The following is a 17,278-nucleotide window of genomic DNA, read 5'->3' on the forward strand; positions in this document are numbered from 1 at the left end:
GTGTTGTGAGCAAAGGTCACAAAAAGGTAAAAGTTTGTCCCAGTTGTCGTGGTTTAGCCCGATATACATTGATATTGCCATGGGTATAAAACTATTTACAAGGTGTACTTACAAGGAATATATAAACAGCAGCCGAGGATCCCAAGAGGCTGTTGACGTAACGTAGGGCAGCGCCACGTCCCAGTCCTTGTGGTCGGATGAAACATACTTCGATAGCATGCCAGTAATGGTCCGATTAAGTCGCTCAGTAACGCTGTTGGTCTGGGGATGATAGGAGGTGGCCAGTTTGGGCTTGGTAGAGCATGAAAGTAGAATATTGGCGATGACTTGGGAGAGGAAAGTGTGGTCGCGGTGAGTAAGGAGCTGTCGCGAGCCACCATGTGCTAAAATGATAACCCGTAGTAGGAAATCTGCGACGTCGGTTGCACAGCTCGTCGGAAGTGCCTGAGTGATGGCATATCGCGTCGCGTAATCAGTAGCGACAGCAATCCACCTGTTGCCGGAGCTGGACTCGAGGAAAGGGTCGAGGAGATCCAAACCCATGTGAAAAAATGGCTCATGTGGAATGTCATTCGGCTGTATGTACCTGGCAGGAAGCGTCGCTGGCTTTTTGTGATCTTGACAGGGCTTGCACGCAGCTACATAGCACCGTACGGAGCATGCGAGGCCGGGCCAGTAGAAGAGGTGGCGAGCAAACCCAAAGTTTCCTGCAGTTGGGGTGTCATGAAGTTCCTGAAGCACGGTTTAGTGGGATGCTGAGGAACGACAAGGAGAAGGGGAGGACCGTCAGGATGAAAACTACTTCGGTACAATATCCCGTTGTTGAGAATGAACCACCGTAACGACGGATCAGTAGGAGCAGATACCACTCGGTCGATGAGGGTCCTCAAAGTAGTGTCATGGCATTGCTCGTTGGTCATGTCCAAAAGTTGGGAAATGGAAAGAACACTTGCGGAAGTGTCCCATGTCGGCATTGGTGGGCGTGTGCACAGGGTAGCGCGACAAGCAGTCGGCGTCCTTGTGTAGGCGACCAGACCTATGCACCACCGAATAGGAATACTCTTGAAGCCGCAAAGTCCATCGTCCAAGCCTCCCTGTAGGGATCTTTTAGTGACGAAAGCCAAAAGAGGGTGTGGTGGTCTGTTACTATAGAAAAAGGCCTGCCGTATAAATAGGGGTGAAATTTTGCCACTGCCCACTCAACGGCCAAACATTCGCGCTCGGTAATAGAGTAGTTCCGCTCCACAGGTGACAAAAGATGGCTAGCGTACGCAATGACACGTTTATGGCCGTGTTGAACTTGTGCCAAGACGGCACCGATTCCGTAGCCACTGGCATCGGTGCACACCTTGTAGGGGCTAGAGTAGCGAAGTGTCCTAGAATAGGTGGGGTGGTGAGCATGGTGGTAAGGCGGTAAGAGGCGGTGGCCTGAGAGGATCCCCATGAAAACAGCACACTTTTCTTCAGGAGATCTGTAGGGGGCGTGCTATGGTGGCAAAATTTTTAACAAAGCGTTGGAACTAAGAGCAAAGACCCACGAAACTTCAGACATCTTTTGCGCGCTGTGGATTAGGGAACTCATTCACAGCGCGAATTTTCTCTGGGTCCGGTCGGATGCCAGTTGCATTGACATGTCCAAGAACAGTAATCTCACGATGGCCGAAGCTACGTTTCTTGGAGTTGAGCTGTAGACCGGCCTTGCGAAAAATGGCAAGTACAGCTGAAAGGCGTTCAATGTGTGTGCTGAATGAGGACGAGAACACAATAACATCTAGGTAGCAGAAACAAGTCGACCACTTGAATCCTTGGAGTAATGAGTCCATCATACGCTCAAAGGTAGCCGGAGCGTTGCATAGCCCAAAAGGCACAAGCTTGAAGCGGTAAAGGCCATCAGGCGTTATAAAGGTGGTCTTTTCACGATCTAGATCATCGGCAGCCATTTGCCAATATCCGGACCGTAGGTTGATGAACGAAAAATGCTGTGCACCGTATAGGCAATGGAGGGCATCATCGATACGAGGTAGTGGGTAGACGTCCTTCTTCGTGATGCTGTTGAGGTGGTGGTAGTCGACGCAGAATCTCCATGAGCCATCCTTCTTTTTGACCAGCACAACAGGGGATGCCCAGGGACTTGAAGATGGCTCTGTGATGTCTTTCGCTAGCATCTTGTCTACTTCCGTTTTCATGACGTGATGCTCCGAAGCTGAAACTCGGTAGGGTCTCCGATGGATGGGTGGATTGTCTCCTGTATTTATACGATGTCTGACAAGTGACGTCTGGCCTAAGGGTCGGTTGTTCAGGTTGAATATATCCTTGTAGGAAAGTAATAGACTGCACAGCTGTTTAGTCTCCGCAGGAGTGAGATTCGGGGCGATCATTTTCCTAATGTTGTCAGTACATTTGGCTGACCGGAAAGGCTCACAGGAAGTGTCAATGGCAAAAGTCTCAATGCAACTAACTTCTAAAGCAGTGATTGTAGCCAGGGTGATATCTTCAGGCAGAATTTGCTTAGCGAGCCCGAAATTCACTGCAGGCGTGCGATTGTTTGTGACCCTCAGTATTGTATGCGGGACAGTAACGCTGTGGGTGAGAACGATGGCAGTTATGGGAGCGGAGATGTAATCACCATCGGGAACTGGCGTAGAAGGCGACATTTTGATGTATGTCAAGACCTGTGGTGGAACGTGAACAAAATCAGTCGGTCTTAGGCAAATTTCGTGTGGTGTCGGAGAAACGTCCACTAGAGGTAGGTCAAGACGCACAGTACTTGAGGAACAGTCGATGAGTGCTGAATGGACAGAGATGAAGTCTAGGCCTGGTATGAGGTCATGGGGGCATTGGTCGAGCACAGTGAAAAGGACGACAGTATGGCGGCCGGAAATGCTCACACGTGCAGTTCACATTCTGACCACGGTCACCGTGCTACCGTCGGCGATTCATACAAACTGAGTAATGGCAGGTGTAACAATTTTCTTGAAATGGCGGCGTAGGCAGCTGGTCATAATCTATATGTGTGCTCCGGTATCTGTGAGGGCTGTGACGGGTGTGCCATCAACTTGGACGTCAAGAAGGTTATTTCTCGTAAACAACGTCAAAGGAGGATTTTTCGGCGAATCTGACATTGCAGCACCACCTCGAGGTGCCGCATTCCCTAGTTTTTCTGCTGGGATGGTCCTGGGTAGGTCGGCGACGGCGAGCGGTGAAGCTGGGGCGGACGTGGCTGGCGACGTTGAGGTGAGGGCGAGCGAGCATAGTGGTGAGTTGAGGTAGTGGCGTCGGAAGCGTCGTAGAAGCGACGGGGTGAGGAACTATGGGGTGAACTTTAATTCCGGAAGGTGTTTCGAGAATGGGAGGGCCAACGGCTCTGGCATTGATGGGAAACGTGATCGATTTGGCCGCAGCAGAAACAGATTGGCCTGTCATCAGGTGTATGCCAGTCGAATGGATCCCTGGTAGTGTAGGAATAACAGACACTGTGAGGTGGACTGTGATAGGACCGAGGCAGAGGAGCAGGGCGGGTGTCAGGGCGACTCAAGGAGCAGGCGCTGGGAAGACCCATATTAGCGATTTCCTGGTGAACCATGGGCTGGATGAGCGATATTGTCTCAGCGGTGTTGTTTTGATGACGTCTGTTGAGGTAAGGCAGGAAACGCTGCTTTGAGTTCGCGGCGTACCATTCGGGTCACATTCTCGCTTAGTGGTAGAGGGCTAGATTGCTCGGTGGGGTCAATACAGGAAGAGATTGCTGCAGTATTTGGAAGCCATGTAAACTGATTGTATATATGGCGACTCTTCGCCTGCTTGAAGCGGCGGCATTCCTTCATGATGACGACGACACTCAACAAATTTCTAAAGACCAGAAGGTTGAATGCGTCGTCCGCAATGCTTTTGTTGTGTCCAACCTTGTCCGTCTCTGGCATGGATGTGTCGATTTTATGACAGAGGGCTGGGGCATCCTGAATGTAGGAGACATACGTCTAAGTAGCAGTCTGGGCACGCGTGGCGAGTTGTTGCTTGGCGGCTAGATGTGCTTGGCAGCATATCTGTTAGTGTGCGATGAAATCGCTCTGTTAAGCCATTTGTTTGAGGGTGAGATGCGGATGTCGTCTTATGAACTGTACCACAAGCTCCGAGTACTTCTGCGATCATTGTTGACATGAAAGTCTTGCCGCAGTCGCTTAGCAGTACGCGAGGTGCACCGTGACGCAGCACAATGGCATTCAGAAAGAGGGTGGCAACGTTGGAGGCCGAACTAGAGCGTAGAGGAGCGGTCTCTGCGTAACGTGTCAGCTGGTCAACAGCTGTCACAATCCATCGATGACCTGCCGGCGTTATGGGCAGAGGGCTGACTAGGCCTATCCCAACGATGGCAAACGGTGCCTCGGGATGGGATGGGCTGTAAAAGCCGAGCAGGAGGCGAAGTCAGTCATTTCCGCAGTTGACCATGGATGCAAGAAGCGACGTACTTGGCCACAAGGGTAGACATGCCTGGCCAAAAGAAACAGCTCCGAATGCGGTGGCATGTTTTGTGGAAACCCAAATGGCCAGCAGATGGGTTGTCGTGAAAGGTTTTAAGGACTTGCATGTGCATCGAACGTGGAAGAACAGGTACCTAGCAGTGTCCATCAGTGTTGTAAATGTAGCGGTGCAGCACATCGTTGTCGAGCTTAAATAGTCGCAGTTGTCGACATAATCTGGGATTTGGTGCAGAAGTAGTTCCGCACAGGCGTTGGATAATGCTGTTGCACTAGTTGTCAGAATGTTCACACGAGGCGAGCTGAGTGACGCGATTGGTAGATAATGTGCCAGTAACTGCTAGAGATAATAATGGGAGTGGAGACTTCGTCTCATCATCAAGTGGCGAGCACTGGAGAGATGTACTCGAATAGTGGCAGCGGGCAGCAAGAGAGAGCATCAGCATCTTGATGCTTTTTCCCAGACTTGTAGACAACGTTAAAATCGTACTCTTGCAAGTGGACCACCCAGCGACCAAGGCGTTCAGACAAATTTTTGATTGATGACAACCATCATAAGGCGTGGTGGTCGGTTATGACTGGGAAGTGGCGTCCATAAAGATATGGTCGAATTTTTTGTATCGCCCAAACTACTGCGAGACATTCCTGCTCTGTGATCGAGTAGTTTTTTTCGGCGGCCAATAATGCGCGGCTGGCATAGGCAACAACTCTCTCTCGGGAGGTGATGTCATGCTATAGAAGGACAGCACCGATCCCATGGCCACTAGTGTCGGTGTGCAAACAAGTTGGCGCATTCTCATCGAAGTGGCAGAGGACAGGGTCGGTGGTTAATGCTTGCTTGAGGGCTTGAAAAGAAAGTTCGCAGTTGTCTGTCCAAGCGAAAGCAGTGCCCGACGTGAGCAACTTGTGCAGTGGCGACACCACGGCAGCAAAATGACTGATGAAGCGGCGGAAGTAGAATGCCAGGCCCAAAAAGCTTCTTAATTGTTTTTGCTATAGTGGTGGCGCTGGCTTACGAAGCTATTTACGAAGCTATAGCTTCGTAAATGTGAAAACTGGTAAGCTCCTGTTGTACAGTTAGCATTTGTTTCTACTCATTTAGCAGGCACTTTTTCATTTTTTACTGCATTCTTTAGGCTCGCAAAGCTATGGTTGTCAGGTCAGGGAGCATGCAGAAGCTTTCTTTGATTATTTTGTTTTGTGTGTGTTGGGATTATTTTGTTCAATCTGCTTTTCTGGGCAAGCACTGTGTTCTAGTGTACATTCAAGTGGCACTGGAGCTTCCACATGCATTGTTCATTGTAAAGTGCTGCATAATTATGTGGAATTGTGCACAATATTGTACAGTAATGATTAAGAGTTCCTGCACAGGTGTTCAAAGTACAAGAGATTAGACTGCTAGTCAAGTTTCGGCCAAAGGTCTTTCTGTAATTGACTGCGTGCTCTTGTGTGAGCAAAAACCCTACACGATGGGAAGGGTTACGTGTAATAAGTTGGGCATACCTTGTTAAAGCGCTGTTGTATAAAACCAACCCACGGTGGGAGGGGGGGAAGGGAAAGGGGAATAAGTGGCACTTGATTTCAATCGAACCTAATTATCCATCTAACGTGCTCATGAGTGTCTACCGTTCTTTGAGACATCGTTGAAACAGGCTATACGTCTGGCCAGAAAAATGACAACCCGAGAGAAGCTTCTGTGTCTTCGTTGCTGCTGTAACTTAAAAATTATCTTGCCAATTTGACTAAAGCGCTTATTTTGAATCTTTTTATTGGTGAAATGCTTGGAGCCCCAGAGGCTAATACCCCCAGTCGAAGTCTTATTTTTCCAGACTCCCCAGTCTGCCAGAAATTGTCAAATCTGACAAATACTTGAAGTTGAATTGCCATTTCAAAGGGTGCAGGATGATGCTAGTAGAATTCCAGCAAATGTATAAGAGTGTGTAAAGAAACTGTCACTCAAATTAACTTATATAGGCGTGGTAATCAAAGGGTTAAGCTGTGATATGTGATATTAGGAAGACGCTTTACCCAAGGGTCAATTCCAGTTGGCCTATTAAAATGCGTGTGAAACGAAGAAATGCACTCATTGCACAATTACCTAGCTCATTCGAATGAGATTTGTTGAGTTAAAAGGACAAAGCTAGATTCCACTGTCTATTGAAAGCAATGGTATTAAACTTTGTCAAAAAAATTTTAACATTTTAAAATTTTGATCAAATTGAAGGCCCAATGTTCACAGCTCATTAGCTCTACACCGAAAATAGATGTTACAATCTTCTAAAGTGTATTTTTAGGTCATATAAAGTGGACAAACATTCATTAGTCTAGATGTTAATAAACATGATTTACAGAAAGTCTTGAAAAGTTCTGTTGATAAATGCTTCATATAATCCAGAGCATTTTATAGTGTATCAATTTTGCAGGCTTTAGGTGTTCCAATAGATGCACGTTTCAGAAATGAGATGCCATGTTTTATTGCTTTGTTAGAGTTATAAACTTTATGCTTCATTATTTTTTTGGAATTTTCTCGTTATGGTAATTTTTGTCCAAAACAAAAGTTGATCTAAATCAAATATTTTCTTGCAACATTTGGTAGGTTTTACTGTTTCCTTTTAAGTTCAGCAAACCCCATTGATGTAGGTGTAGTGGGAGCTAAGCAAAGCAATTTCCCTCTCCACCATGCATTTAGATAGGAACTGCTGAGATGAAGCTTCCTCACCAGACTTTGGCATTGCAAAAAAAAATTGCAGTGCATATATATGCTGTGGTCCTTGTGTCTGCAAAGTATTGCATCAATGTGCACTGTGAAAACAGCTGAAAATTCAAAGGAAAGTCTGTGCACTCATCTGGAACTGTGTTGTGATGAAGGTGTTGCAGATGTTGTTATTGACTGCTAGCCTCCCTTTCTCTGCAGGGTGAGTCTGGCAACAGCAGTGGCAGTGAGGAGCACTACAGCTCAGCTGAAGATGACAAGGTGGGCTGTGTTTGCATGCTTTCTGTCCATACTGAATGCTCGATAGGCATTTTCTGTTTCATTTCTTCTTGTATGTGTCAGTGCACTGTGCACATTGCTGAAACCTTGCAGCAGGTGCCTGAAATTGACTTGTTGCATTAGGATTAACTTCGTTGGACACCTTGCCCAGCCTTATGTCCAGACAATGTCCCCTTCAGTTCAATCAGCAGTTATCGCTCAACAAAGTTTTGGTGTGACTTGAAGCCAGCTGTGTGCTACATGTCAATAATTTATTTCATTTTTTGCAAACATTATGTGTTAATTTTTGAGAAGTCACTGTGTCAAGAACAGGAAACAAGACCAGAAAATACCAGTAAAATACAGTTCAAAATTCCAAGAGATATTGACCTGTGATATAAAAGTCATAAACAGGGATAAAGTGCCTCAGACAGGCAGCTTTGTCGTCCTCTGCAGGTTAGTTATAACAGTTTAGGAGAATGTCATTAAGTGCATTCGCCAGTAGTGGCTGGCTGTAAAAGGAGAGACTTAAAAGATGATGTGCGCTGTTGCTTGACATCTCTAGGTGTGGTTTCTAAGACAAGGGACAAAAATGGGAGTGTGGGTAGGCAGCACAAAAGAAAAAGAAGGCGCTGGGAGAGTGACAAGTGAGGGAGCCTCCAGAGTACTGAACAGGAGCCGTAGGTGTCATAGGCGGCATGTGTTTGTGGTATTAGAAGAGCTGGTCAGTGCACGAGTAATAAGGCCCGAGTTGAAAGAATGACTTGAGTAGCATAGCAGCAGTGCAGAGGGTAATTAGGGGGAGTTGGAAGGCAATGGCTTGGTTTTTCAAGGAATGTTAGCCTCAGTAGTTTGGTGTAGGCTTCGTCACAGCAGCATACTGAAGTGGCATGACCCTGTGTGGCTGAGGTGCTGAGAAAGGAGAAAGGTAGAAAGGTGCCGAGAAAGAACTGTGGCATCGTAGTAGCAGGGTCCTTTGATAATTTTCATCTAGTCAGATAAACAGTGATCAAAAGAAAAAAAATACTTGATTCTGCAACCCCTAAGGGAGCACGGCCTTCTGGTCATGAAACTTCCGCATAATACTATGGGAGGCCTTCATATAGCGTTTGCAGCGGATGCACCACAGCGCTGGCGCAAGCAGGTGAACTGGAGCAGATGCCAAATGGACGCCCCAGGCGTCCTGTGCATACGCTCGCTATTACGCAGAGGTCGACTGCCTGTATTGGCGTGTCAATATTGTCGACACACCGTGCAAATCACCGTCCTGTTTTTGTACAGTGTTCAGAAACTTAAACGCGAACAATTTCGAAACAACTTCAGTGCCTTGTTACAACAATGCCTGCTGCTCCTGCAAGCCGGCACACATGACGTCATGGTGGTAAACGCGCAGCCCCAGTAAAACACGTTGTGGGGCTAGTTGGTGCATAGCTTTCAATAGAATAAGCGCCAAAAGTGACAGCACAAAAGAAGAAAAACAGACAGGACAAGGCACCTTGTCCTGTCTGTTTTTCTTCTTTTGTGCCGTCACTTTTGGCGCTTATTCTATTGAAAGCGCAGCCCCACGTGCACCGGCATGCAGCCGCCGGACACTCACAATCCTCCAAAAATACGGCCATCCGTTGAAAAATATGTGAAATAAGCGCTGCATATCGGAACAGTTGCGTCGTCTGAGTTGAATTTCGATGCTTCCCTCGTTTTTGTTAAAATGAAGACAATGCAAAGTGCGACCGTTAGTCGCACTTTGCACTTTCCAGATGGTGTCGCTTATGCGCGCTTGCAGTTTGATGCAGTTCAGGTGTCCGCCTCACGCAAGATAGTTTGGTGTCCACAGCAAGAAGTGTGAAAAACACAAAAAGCAAGAAACATTGCACCTTGGAAGCGACGAGGAGCTACCTTTTTGTTGGTAGTTTTCATGTTTCCAGCATCTGTTTTGCATGCGTCACTAAATATATGGTGCTTAAGTGGTGCTGGCAGCGGAATCTGTAGAAAATGGCAACAGCGGGTGCTGAAAGCCAACAGCGATGTTTTCATGGGCAACTCATATGATGAAAACTTATGAACTGATGGGTTGATGGGCGGAATGGTTAATTTTGTAGCTTTCACTAGAACAATCTTTCAGAATAATGAACAATTTACTGCGGTGCCCTGAAGTTTGTTATATTGAGATTTCACTGTGGTTCCGTATTGCACTTACAACATGAGGATACTATGTTCTGAGGGTTTGAATTAAGTGCAATTTTGTCCTCACTGCAAATTATTTAATTAAAGAGCACACAGTCATCCGTAAACAGTCTGATTTGCATGGGCGCTGTAATTATGTTGAAGGTGTCATTAATATAATTGGAAATAATAATGGTCCTAAACTAAAATGCTGCCCTGTGGCACACCTGAAGTTACAGAAAGCTCATCTGAAAAGTTATTGTCAATTTCAACAAACTGCTTAGAGTTACTTAGGTACGCAGTTATTCAGTTAATTAGGCATGTTGGCAGGCTAATCAGTTAGTTTTTTGATAAGCTGTGAGTGTGAAACAAGATGAAATGCTTTCCTGAAATCCAAGGAAATCACATCAATTTGCCCAAACTTTTCAAGAACCTTTGCAAAGCTGTGAACGATGGTAGTTAATTGGCTAACGTATAAAAACCTTTATGAAATCCATGCTGGCAATTAGAAGATTTCTATCAGTAAAGAATTTGTTGATCTCTGTAGCCATAATATGTTCTAGTAGTCTGCAGCAAGAGGACATTAGTCATGTCTGACGATAATTTGTTATAAGTGCAGCATCACCCTTCTTTGGTACAGGTACGATACGTGCTTTTAACCAATTGCTAGGAAGGACTCCAGAGGACAATGAAGCATGAAAAATAACTAAAAAGCGGGTAATTTTTCAGCATATCTGTGCAAGAAAACATTCGGTATGCAATCTGGTCCAGGCGAGGATTTAGTTTTCATATTAAGCTGCATGGAAAGTACGCCTGGTTGCGAAACTATATCAGGCAGACAGTACAATATATGGCATGGGATTTAAAAATGGACGCTCACAAGAACTAGAAAAAAACATTGCGAAAATACTTGAAGTGCTCTGCGATGCAGAGCACTTCAGAGCACTTGAAGTGCTCTGCATCCTGCAGTGACCACAGGATGGTAAGAATTCGAATTAGCCTAGACCTGAGAAGGGAACGGAAGAAACTGGTACATAAGAAGCCGATCAATGAGTTAGCGGTAAGAGGGAAAATAGAGGAATTCCGGATCAAGCTACAGAACAGGTTATCGGCTTTAACTCAGGAAGAGGACCTTAGTGTTGAAGCAATGAACAACAATCTTGTAGGCATCATTAAGGAGTGTGCAATGGAAGTCGGTGGTAACTCCGTTAGGCAGGATACCAGTAAACCATCGCAGGAGACGAAAGATCTGATCAAGAAACGCCAATGTATGAAAGCCTTTAACCCTACACCTAGAATAGAACTGGCAGAACCTTCGAAGTTAATCAACAAGCGTAAGACAGCTGACATAAGGAAGTATAATATGGATAGAATTGAACATGCTCTCAGGAACGGAGGAAGCCTAAAAACAGTGAAGAAGAAACTAGGAATCGGCAAGAATCAGATGTATGCGTTAAGAGACAAAGCCGGCAATATCATTACTAATATGGATGAGATAGTTCAAGTGGCTGAGGAGTTCTATAGAGATTTATACAGTACCAGTGGCACCCATGACGATAATGGAAGAGAAAATAGTCTAGAGGAATTTGAAATCCCACAGGTAACGCCAGAAGAAGTAAAGAAAGCCTTGGGAGATATGCAAAGGGGAAGGCAGCTGGGGAGGATCAGGTAACAGCAGGTTTGTTGAAGGATGGTGGGCAGATGGTTCTAGAGAAACTGGCCACCCTGTATACGCAATGCCTCATGACGTCGAGCATACCGGAATCTTGGAAAAACGCTAACATAATCCTAATCCATAAGAAAGGGGACGCCAAAGACTTGAAAACTTATAGACCGGTCAGCTTACTGTCCGTTGCCTACAAACCATTTACTAAGGTAATCGCAAATAGAATCAGGAACACCTTAGACTTCTGTCAAGCAAAGGACCAGGCAGGATTCCGTAAAGGTTACTCAACAACAGATCATATTCACACTATCAATCAGGTGATAGAGAAATGTGCGGAATATAACCAACCCCTATATATAGCTTTCATTGATTATGAGAAAGTGTTTGATTATGTCGAAACCTTAGCATTCATGGAGGCATTATGGAACCAGGGTGTAGATGAGCCATATGTAAAAATACTGAAAGATATCTATAGCGGCTCCACAGCCACCATAGTCCTCCATAAGAAAAGCAACAAAATCCCAATAAAGAAAGGCATCAGGCAGGGAGATACGATCTCTCCAATGCTATTCACAGCGTGTTTACAGGAGGTATTCAGAGACCTGGATTGGGAAGAATTGGGGATAAAAGTTAATGGAGAATACCTTAGTAACTTGCGATTCGCTGGTGATATTGCCTTGCTTAGTAACTCAGGGGACCAATTGCAATGCATGCTCAATGACCTGGAGAGGCAAAGCAGAAGAGTGGGTCTAAAAATTAATCTGCAGAAAACTAAAGTAATGTTTAACAGTCTCGGAAGAGAACAGCACTTTACAATAGGTAGCGAGGCACTGGAAGTGGTAAGGGAATACATCTACTTAGGGCAGGTAGTGACGGCGGATCCGGATCATGAGACGGAAATAATCAGAAGAATAAGAATGGGCTGGGGTGAGTTTGGCAGGCATTCTCAGATCATGAACAGCAGGTTGCCATTATCCCTCAAGAGAAAAGTCTATAATAGCTGTGTCTTACCAGTACTCGCCTACGGGGCAGAAAGCTGGAGGCTTACGAAAAGGGTTCTACTCAAATTGAGGACGACGCAACGAGCTATGGAAAGAAGAATGATTGGTGTAACGTTAAGGGATAAGAAAAGAGCAGATTGGGTGAGGGAACAAACGCGAGTTAATGGCATCTTAGTTGAAATCAAGAAAAAGAAATGGGCATGGGCAGGACATGTAATGAGGAGGGAAGATAACCGATGGTCATTAAGGGTTACGGACTGGATTCTAAGGGAAGGGAAGCGTAGCAGGGGGCGGCAGAAAGTTAGGTGGGCGGATGAGATTAAGAAGTTTGCAGGGACAGCATGGCCACAATTAGTACATGACCGGGGTTGTTGGAGAAATATGGGAGAGGCCTTTACCCTGCAGTGGGCGTAACCAGGCTGATGATGAAATGAAAGGTGGTTCAAAATCTTGGGCATCCATCGCACACACGATAGTCGATAACCGAGATGTTCATGAATTATGGTGTGAACCAAACCGTGACTGATGTTCACATGCTCTACCAATTCATAGATGCTTATCATCTGTTCTTGTCTAATCAGCTTATCAACCTTTGCAATGCGTTGTGGATGATTGCACAGTGGCTTTGGCCCTGTCTTCGATTGTCTTTGCAACTTTGACTTCCTTCTTTGAACCGTTTACTCCAATGCTTCAGTGGCCAATGAAATGCAATGTTCAACATAACAGGCAGCCATACGGCTACTAATTTCTTTTTGATCAACACCTTCACCTGTAAAAAATGACACCACACTTTTCAACTTTTGGACCGTCCATTATGTCCCGCAACCATGTTCAGCCCAGTGTATGAGAGCATTAAAGAACATTTATCCTATCACCTGTGTGTCACTTTTGTAAATGAAAGATGCCTGTGTGCTATGCGCATGCCTCACAGATAATGAACCAAACCATTATTACGTGGGTTGGGTTGGCTCACTGTCATTTTACTCGGCCTCGTACATTAGAAATGCGAAGATACAGCTTGATAAAGGGCAAGAGAGTGTCACTGGAAACAAAGTTCACTGCCCGTATACACAAAACCTCGCAGCAAGAAAATTGAATGCAGTAAAAGCTCGTTAATTCGAACCGCAAGGGGAAGCCGCTTCAGTTCGAATTAACGAAAGTTCGAACTAACGAAAGTGAAGGAGGGCAACAGTACACTGCGATTTGGAAACAGTAGGGCATGTCAGAAATTTAGCGTGTCAGAAAGTGATGGCGTGTGCCGCGGGCACACGCCATCTTCAAGTCGAAGCTCTGGGTCCGACTGTGCCACACCACCGATGTCCACCGAAACGAACGTTAGCCGAGGCTTAACACCATCCCAATGAATTGCGACGGCCGATACCTCCTAAGCTGAAAACAGAGGTGCACAACCGATGCAGACTGCCGAGACAAAGACACTGAACATGTGAAGGTGGCGAAGGCCCTGATTCATTATTTCTTGATTGCAAGCGCAGCTGCGACGTACTTGATTCGCTGTGTTTTGGAGCTTGCCGTGCCATCTCCGCACAACATTACCAGCTTTACAAGATTTGCAAAGCCTCCGAGATTCGCAACGGGCAAGAAGTCTCCGAGGTTACGTAGAACGGAGAGGCGGCAGCCGCCGCTGCCTTCTGGCTGACCCCACGTCGGTTAGATTTCTGTCCGATTTTGCCTTCTCTCGCCGTTCTCTCCGTTTCGGAGGCAATACAGCCTTGTGTGTAGGCAGTAGGCGCGTTTCTCTGTCCGTGTGCCAGGTGAGCGTAGTTCAAATTATCCGTGAGGGAACCTTCTCGCGTTCGAATTAACGGACTTTTTGATACATAGACTTCTATGGAGCTTGGCCGGACCAAATCGTACAGTTCGAATTATCCATAAATTCGAATTATTGAAGTTCGAATTAACGAGCTTTCACTGTATATGTATATGTCCCCAATAAATCTAGGTATCTAAGAAAAAGTCACTGTATATGATGCGTCAAACAAGGCAAATAAACATGTTGTGAAATCACAGGCTCACAGATCACAGAATCCTAAGGCCCACCCTTCTTCCTTCCACTCCCTCTGATAATTATGTGTGACGGAAGGCGGTGCGCTTCCTCCCCGCATTTTTCCCTTGCGCACACAAGACTGAGCCACAATTGTCGGCTTACCTCTGCCACCCCCCACTGCCTCGACACTTTCACTCGCACATACAGCATGCGGCACGCAGTCCTGGTGTTATTGCCGTTGGACTTTGTACAGAACATGAGGGCGACGGCAACAGCAGGAACACGCCTGGAGTGTTGCTATCGCAATAATATAAGGGTATCTGGAAACTGAAGTGTCCTGGGGCTCATTACTTTCCACAAAAGAAGCAATAAAATGGAACATTCACCATATGACAGTTTGCTGCACCGCAATGTATTTTTTTCTTTCGTGGGGCGGGGGCACCGAAATGAAAAAACGCGAAGGAAAGTATGTTGACCACAATAGAATGGCTACTTTGGGCACCTACTGAAGGAATATCGAAGAAAATGCGAGACGCTTGGTCCACAGAGAACCGTAAGCATACTGCTCGGTATCCTACACCAGTGAGACAAGACTTTCCGGAGAGGTTGTGCTCAAGCGACCATATTGCAATCCGTCGAATCCCCACAGTGATGGCGGTGAGCGAACATTGTTTCCTTTTCTCGCCCGCTAGCCAGAAAGTGTCCAAAACTGTGCCATGCGAAAGTCCGCTCGGCTAGAGAAAAACGGACGTGCACCGAAGTGTGCCACACGGTAGTCGGGGCAACACGAGAAAAACGCATGTGCTCTGGCTGGCTCTGGCAGCATGCGAGTAGCCAGAACAAGAAAATTGAAGAGGGTCAATGTGTCCTCGCAAATAAAAGTCAAAGCAGAAAAATAAATAAGAACATTGTTACCTTTGCTGGTTTTAGTGTCTTCACGTGGATGCTTTGGCGCAGGTGAAAAAAAAAGTTTACATTGTTTTCTGTGACATGATGGCACAAATGAACCACCACAACGCTTCGTCTCATCAGACCTCGCTGTGTGCTTTGTCAACTTTACAGTGGTACACTTTAGTTGACTGATAGTGTGTTGATTTGGCCTGTCTCATTGTGTGGTCTGATGTACAACTTTCGAAAAGTCAAAGCAGCTTTGGTGTCAAATGTTTATAACATTAAACCCACAATGTTCTGGAATTGAAAATCTAAAGCCTGACTTTGGAAATGTCAATGCACCTTTTGCATCAAATGTTTGAGAACTTTATACCCATAAAGTTTCAGAATTGAAATCCACGTGCTCCGTAGATTCCGCGGCTTCTGCGAGATGCCGTGACCAACCTGCTCGCCATTGAAACGCCCTTGAAACTTTGTGCTTGGATGGAGCCCTCCCTCCTTGCATTATGTGACTCCTGGTGCACGTGTGGTGCCACTAAATCCAGCCAGAGTTCACAATGATCGCGCTGAAATGTCTTTTTGAGCATGAAAACGACATTCTAGACAAAATCCAGAATGATTTTTGGCGCCAGGGGCTCTTTTAATCGGCGGTGCATGACAGCACGAAAAAAAATTCAGGAAGAGCTGAAGCTCAATAAGGCCCCCCCCCCCCCCCCCCCCCCGGCTACGCCCCTGGTTGTCAGTGCTCACCTCTTTATGCTAGCTACTGCTAAGCAGAACACACAGTCTCTCATTGCAATAACTGTTCTACTAGCCTTGGTTGAACAGAGCATTACAAGATATTCCCATCAGCATCACTGTTCCATCCTGCATATACACTTTTCTTAACAGAGTAGAAGATTGGGCTAGTTTGTGTTGACTAAACATGATGTGTTGTAGAATAGAAAAGGAAATGGAACATTGGAAAATGTGGGCCTGTTTGTTTTGTTGACTTGACTGGCATGTGGCCCCAGACTTTTGCAGTAGCACACTGCATCTCAATGTCATGCTACCTTTGAGCCGTGTTCAGTTTGCTTTCTTTGTGTGCTTTAAGGGCAATCGTCAATTGTCCTTTCATTAATGTTCTAAAAAAATTGAGCTGTCCTTAGTGTTGCACGTTTTATTTGCAGGAATGGAGTGAGAACCATGGCAGTGCCAGTGACGTGGACCATGCTCAGGTTTGTTCAAATCTTTGCCTTTTTCTTTTGGCAGAGAAAGCTACTTTGGCTGAAAATGTAAACTATATAAATTTGTAAAATATGGAACTAGCCTATGTTCTTGGACAAGAAGAGCATTTAGTGTCACATGGCTATGTGTGAGAGTTGTTTATTATGGAGATCCAGAATATTACTGGGAGCAGCAGATGTCGACCATGTGTCATGACTGATTTAAGTGAGGAGGCTTCCTCTCATTCATTTTGTGGGGCCCATTTGAAGCTTTGCATTGAATACAGCCAGTGCCGGGCAGTATTGAAGATACATGTATCTTAGATACAATCTTAGATACTCTTTGGGTATTTTGTATCTGTATCATGATACGTCTGGCAAGACATGTACGTACCGTTATCTGTATTTTCGCTACATGAAACAATGTATTGTACATCTTAAGGCATAAGGTACTGCTGTCGCAACACCACTGTGCAAAACTATAAATGTTGGCTGAACTCCACTTCTCAAGGTGATACTGCTACCACTAAGTCACTTGAATAGAACTAAATGCAGGGACCTTCAGCAAGGGCAGGTGATGAGGTGTGAGTGCATCTATTGGTGAAGCAGAATCAAGGGGGGCCGTCGCACCATCTCAACAAACACAAGCACGCAAACGTTTGTGCACAGCCAACCTTTTGTTTTCTTGATTTTTTGTGCTTAGTTGCGCCTGTGCCATAGCACTTGCTCGCAGCCACTGTACTGTGCTGCGTGCGCTAATGCGTGCGGCATCTTTAGTGCAAATTCTGAAGCTGCTATAGTGTTGTTTTCAAAGTTTCTCTTGTGTGATGCTTTGCTACGAAGTTTGAACGATGCAAGTATGGGGTTGCATTGCATGTAGTGGCTTTTGCATATTGTTTTG

The 17,278-nt window shown here is 45.8% G+C and overlaps 1 protein-coding gene across 5 annotated transcripts in view; it reads left to right on the plus strand.

Moving 5' to 3' along the window:
• LOC135920358 (rootletin-like) overlaps window positions 1-17,278 on the plus strand; it is a 380,210-nt gene that overhangs the window by 9,495 nt on the left and 353,437 nt on the right. For all 5 annotated transcript variants that reach the window (XM_065454609.2, XM_065454610.2, XM_065454613.2 and 2 more), the window contains exons 2-3: window positions 7,390-7,449; window positions 16,342-16,389. In XM_065454609.2, the coding sequence (XP_065310681.1) occupies window positions 7,390-7,449; window positions 16,342-16,389 (108 nt within the window). The remainder of the gene's footprint in view (window positions 1-7,389; window positions 7,450-16,341; window positions 16,390-17,278) is intronic.

Source organism: Dermacentor albipictus, chromosome 1 (assembly GCF_038994185.2).
Source record: "Dermacentor albipictus isolate Rhodes 1998 colony chromosome 1, USDA_Dalb.pri_finalv2, whole genome shotgun sequence".
Lineage (NCBI taxonomy): Eukaryota > Metazoa > Arthropoda > Arachnida > Ixodida > Ixodidae > Dermacentor > Dermacentor albipictus.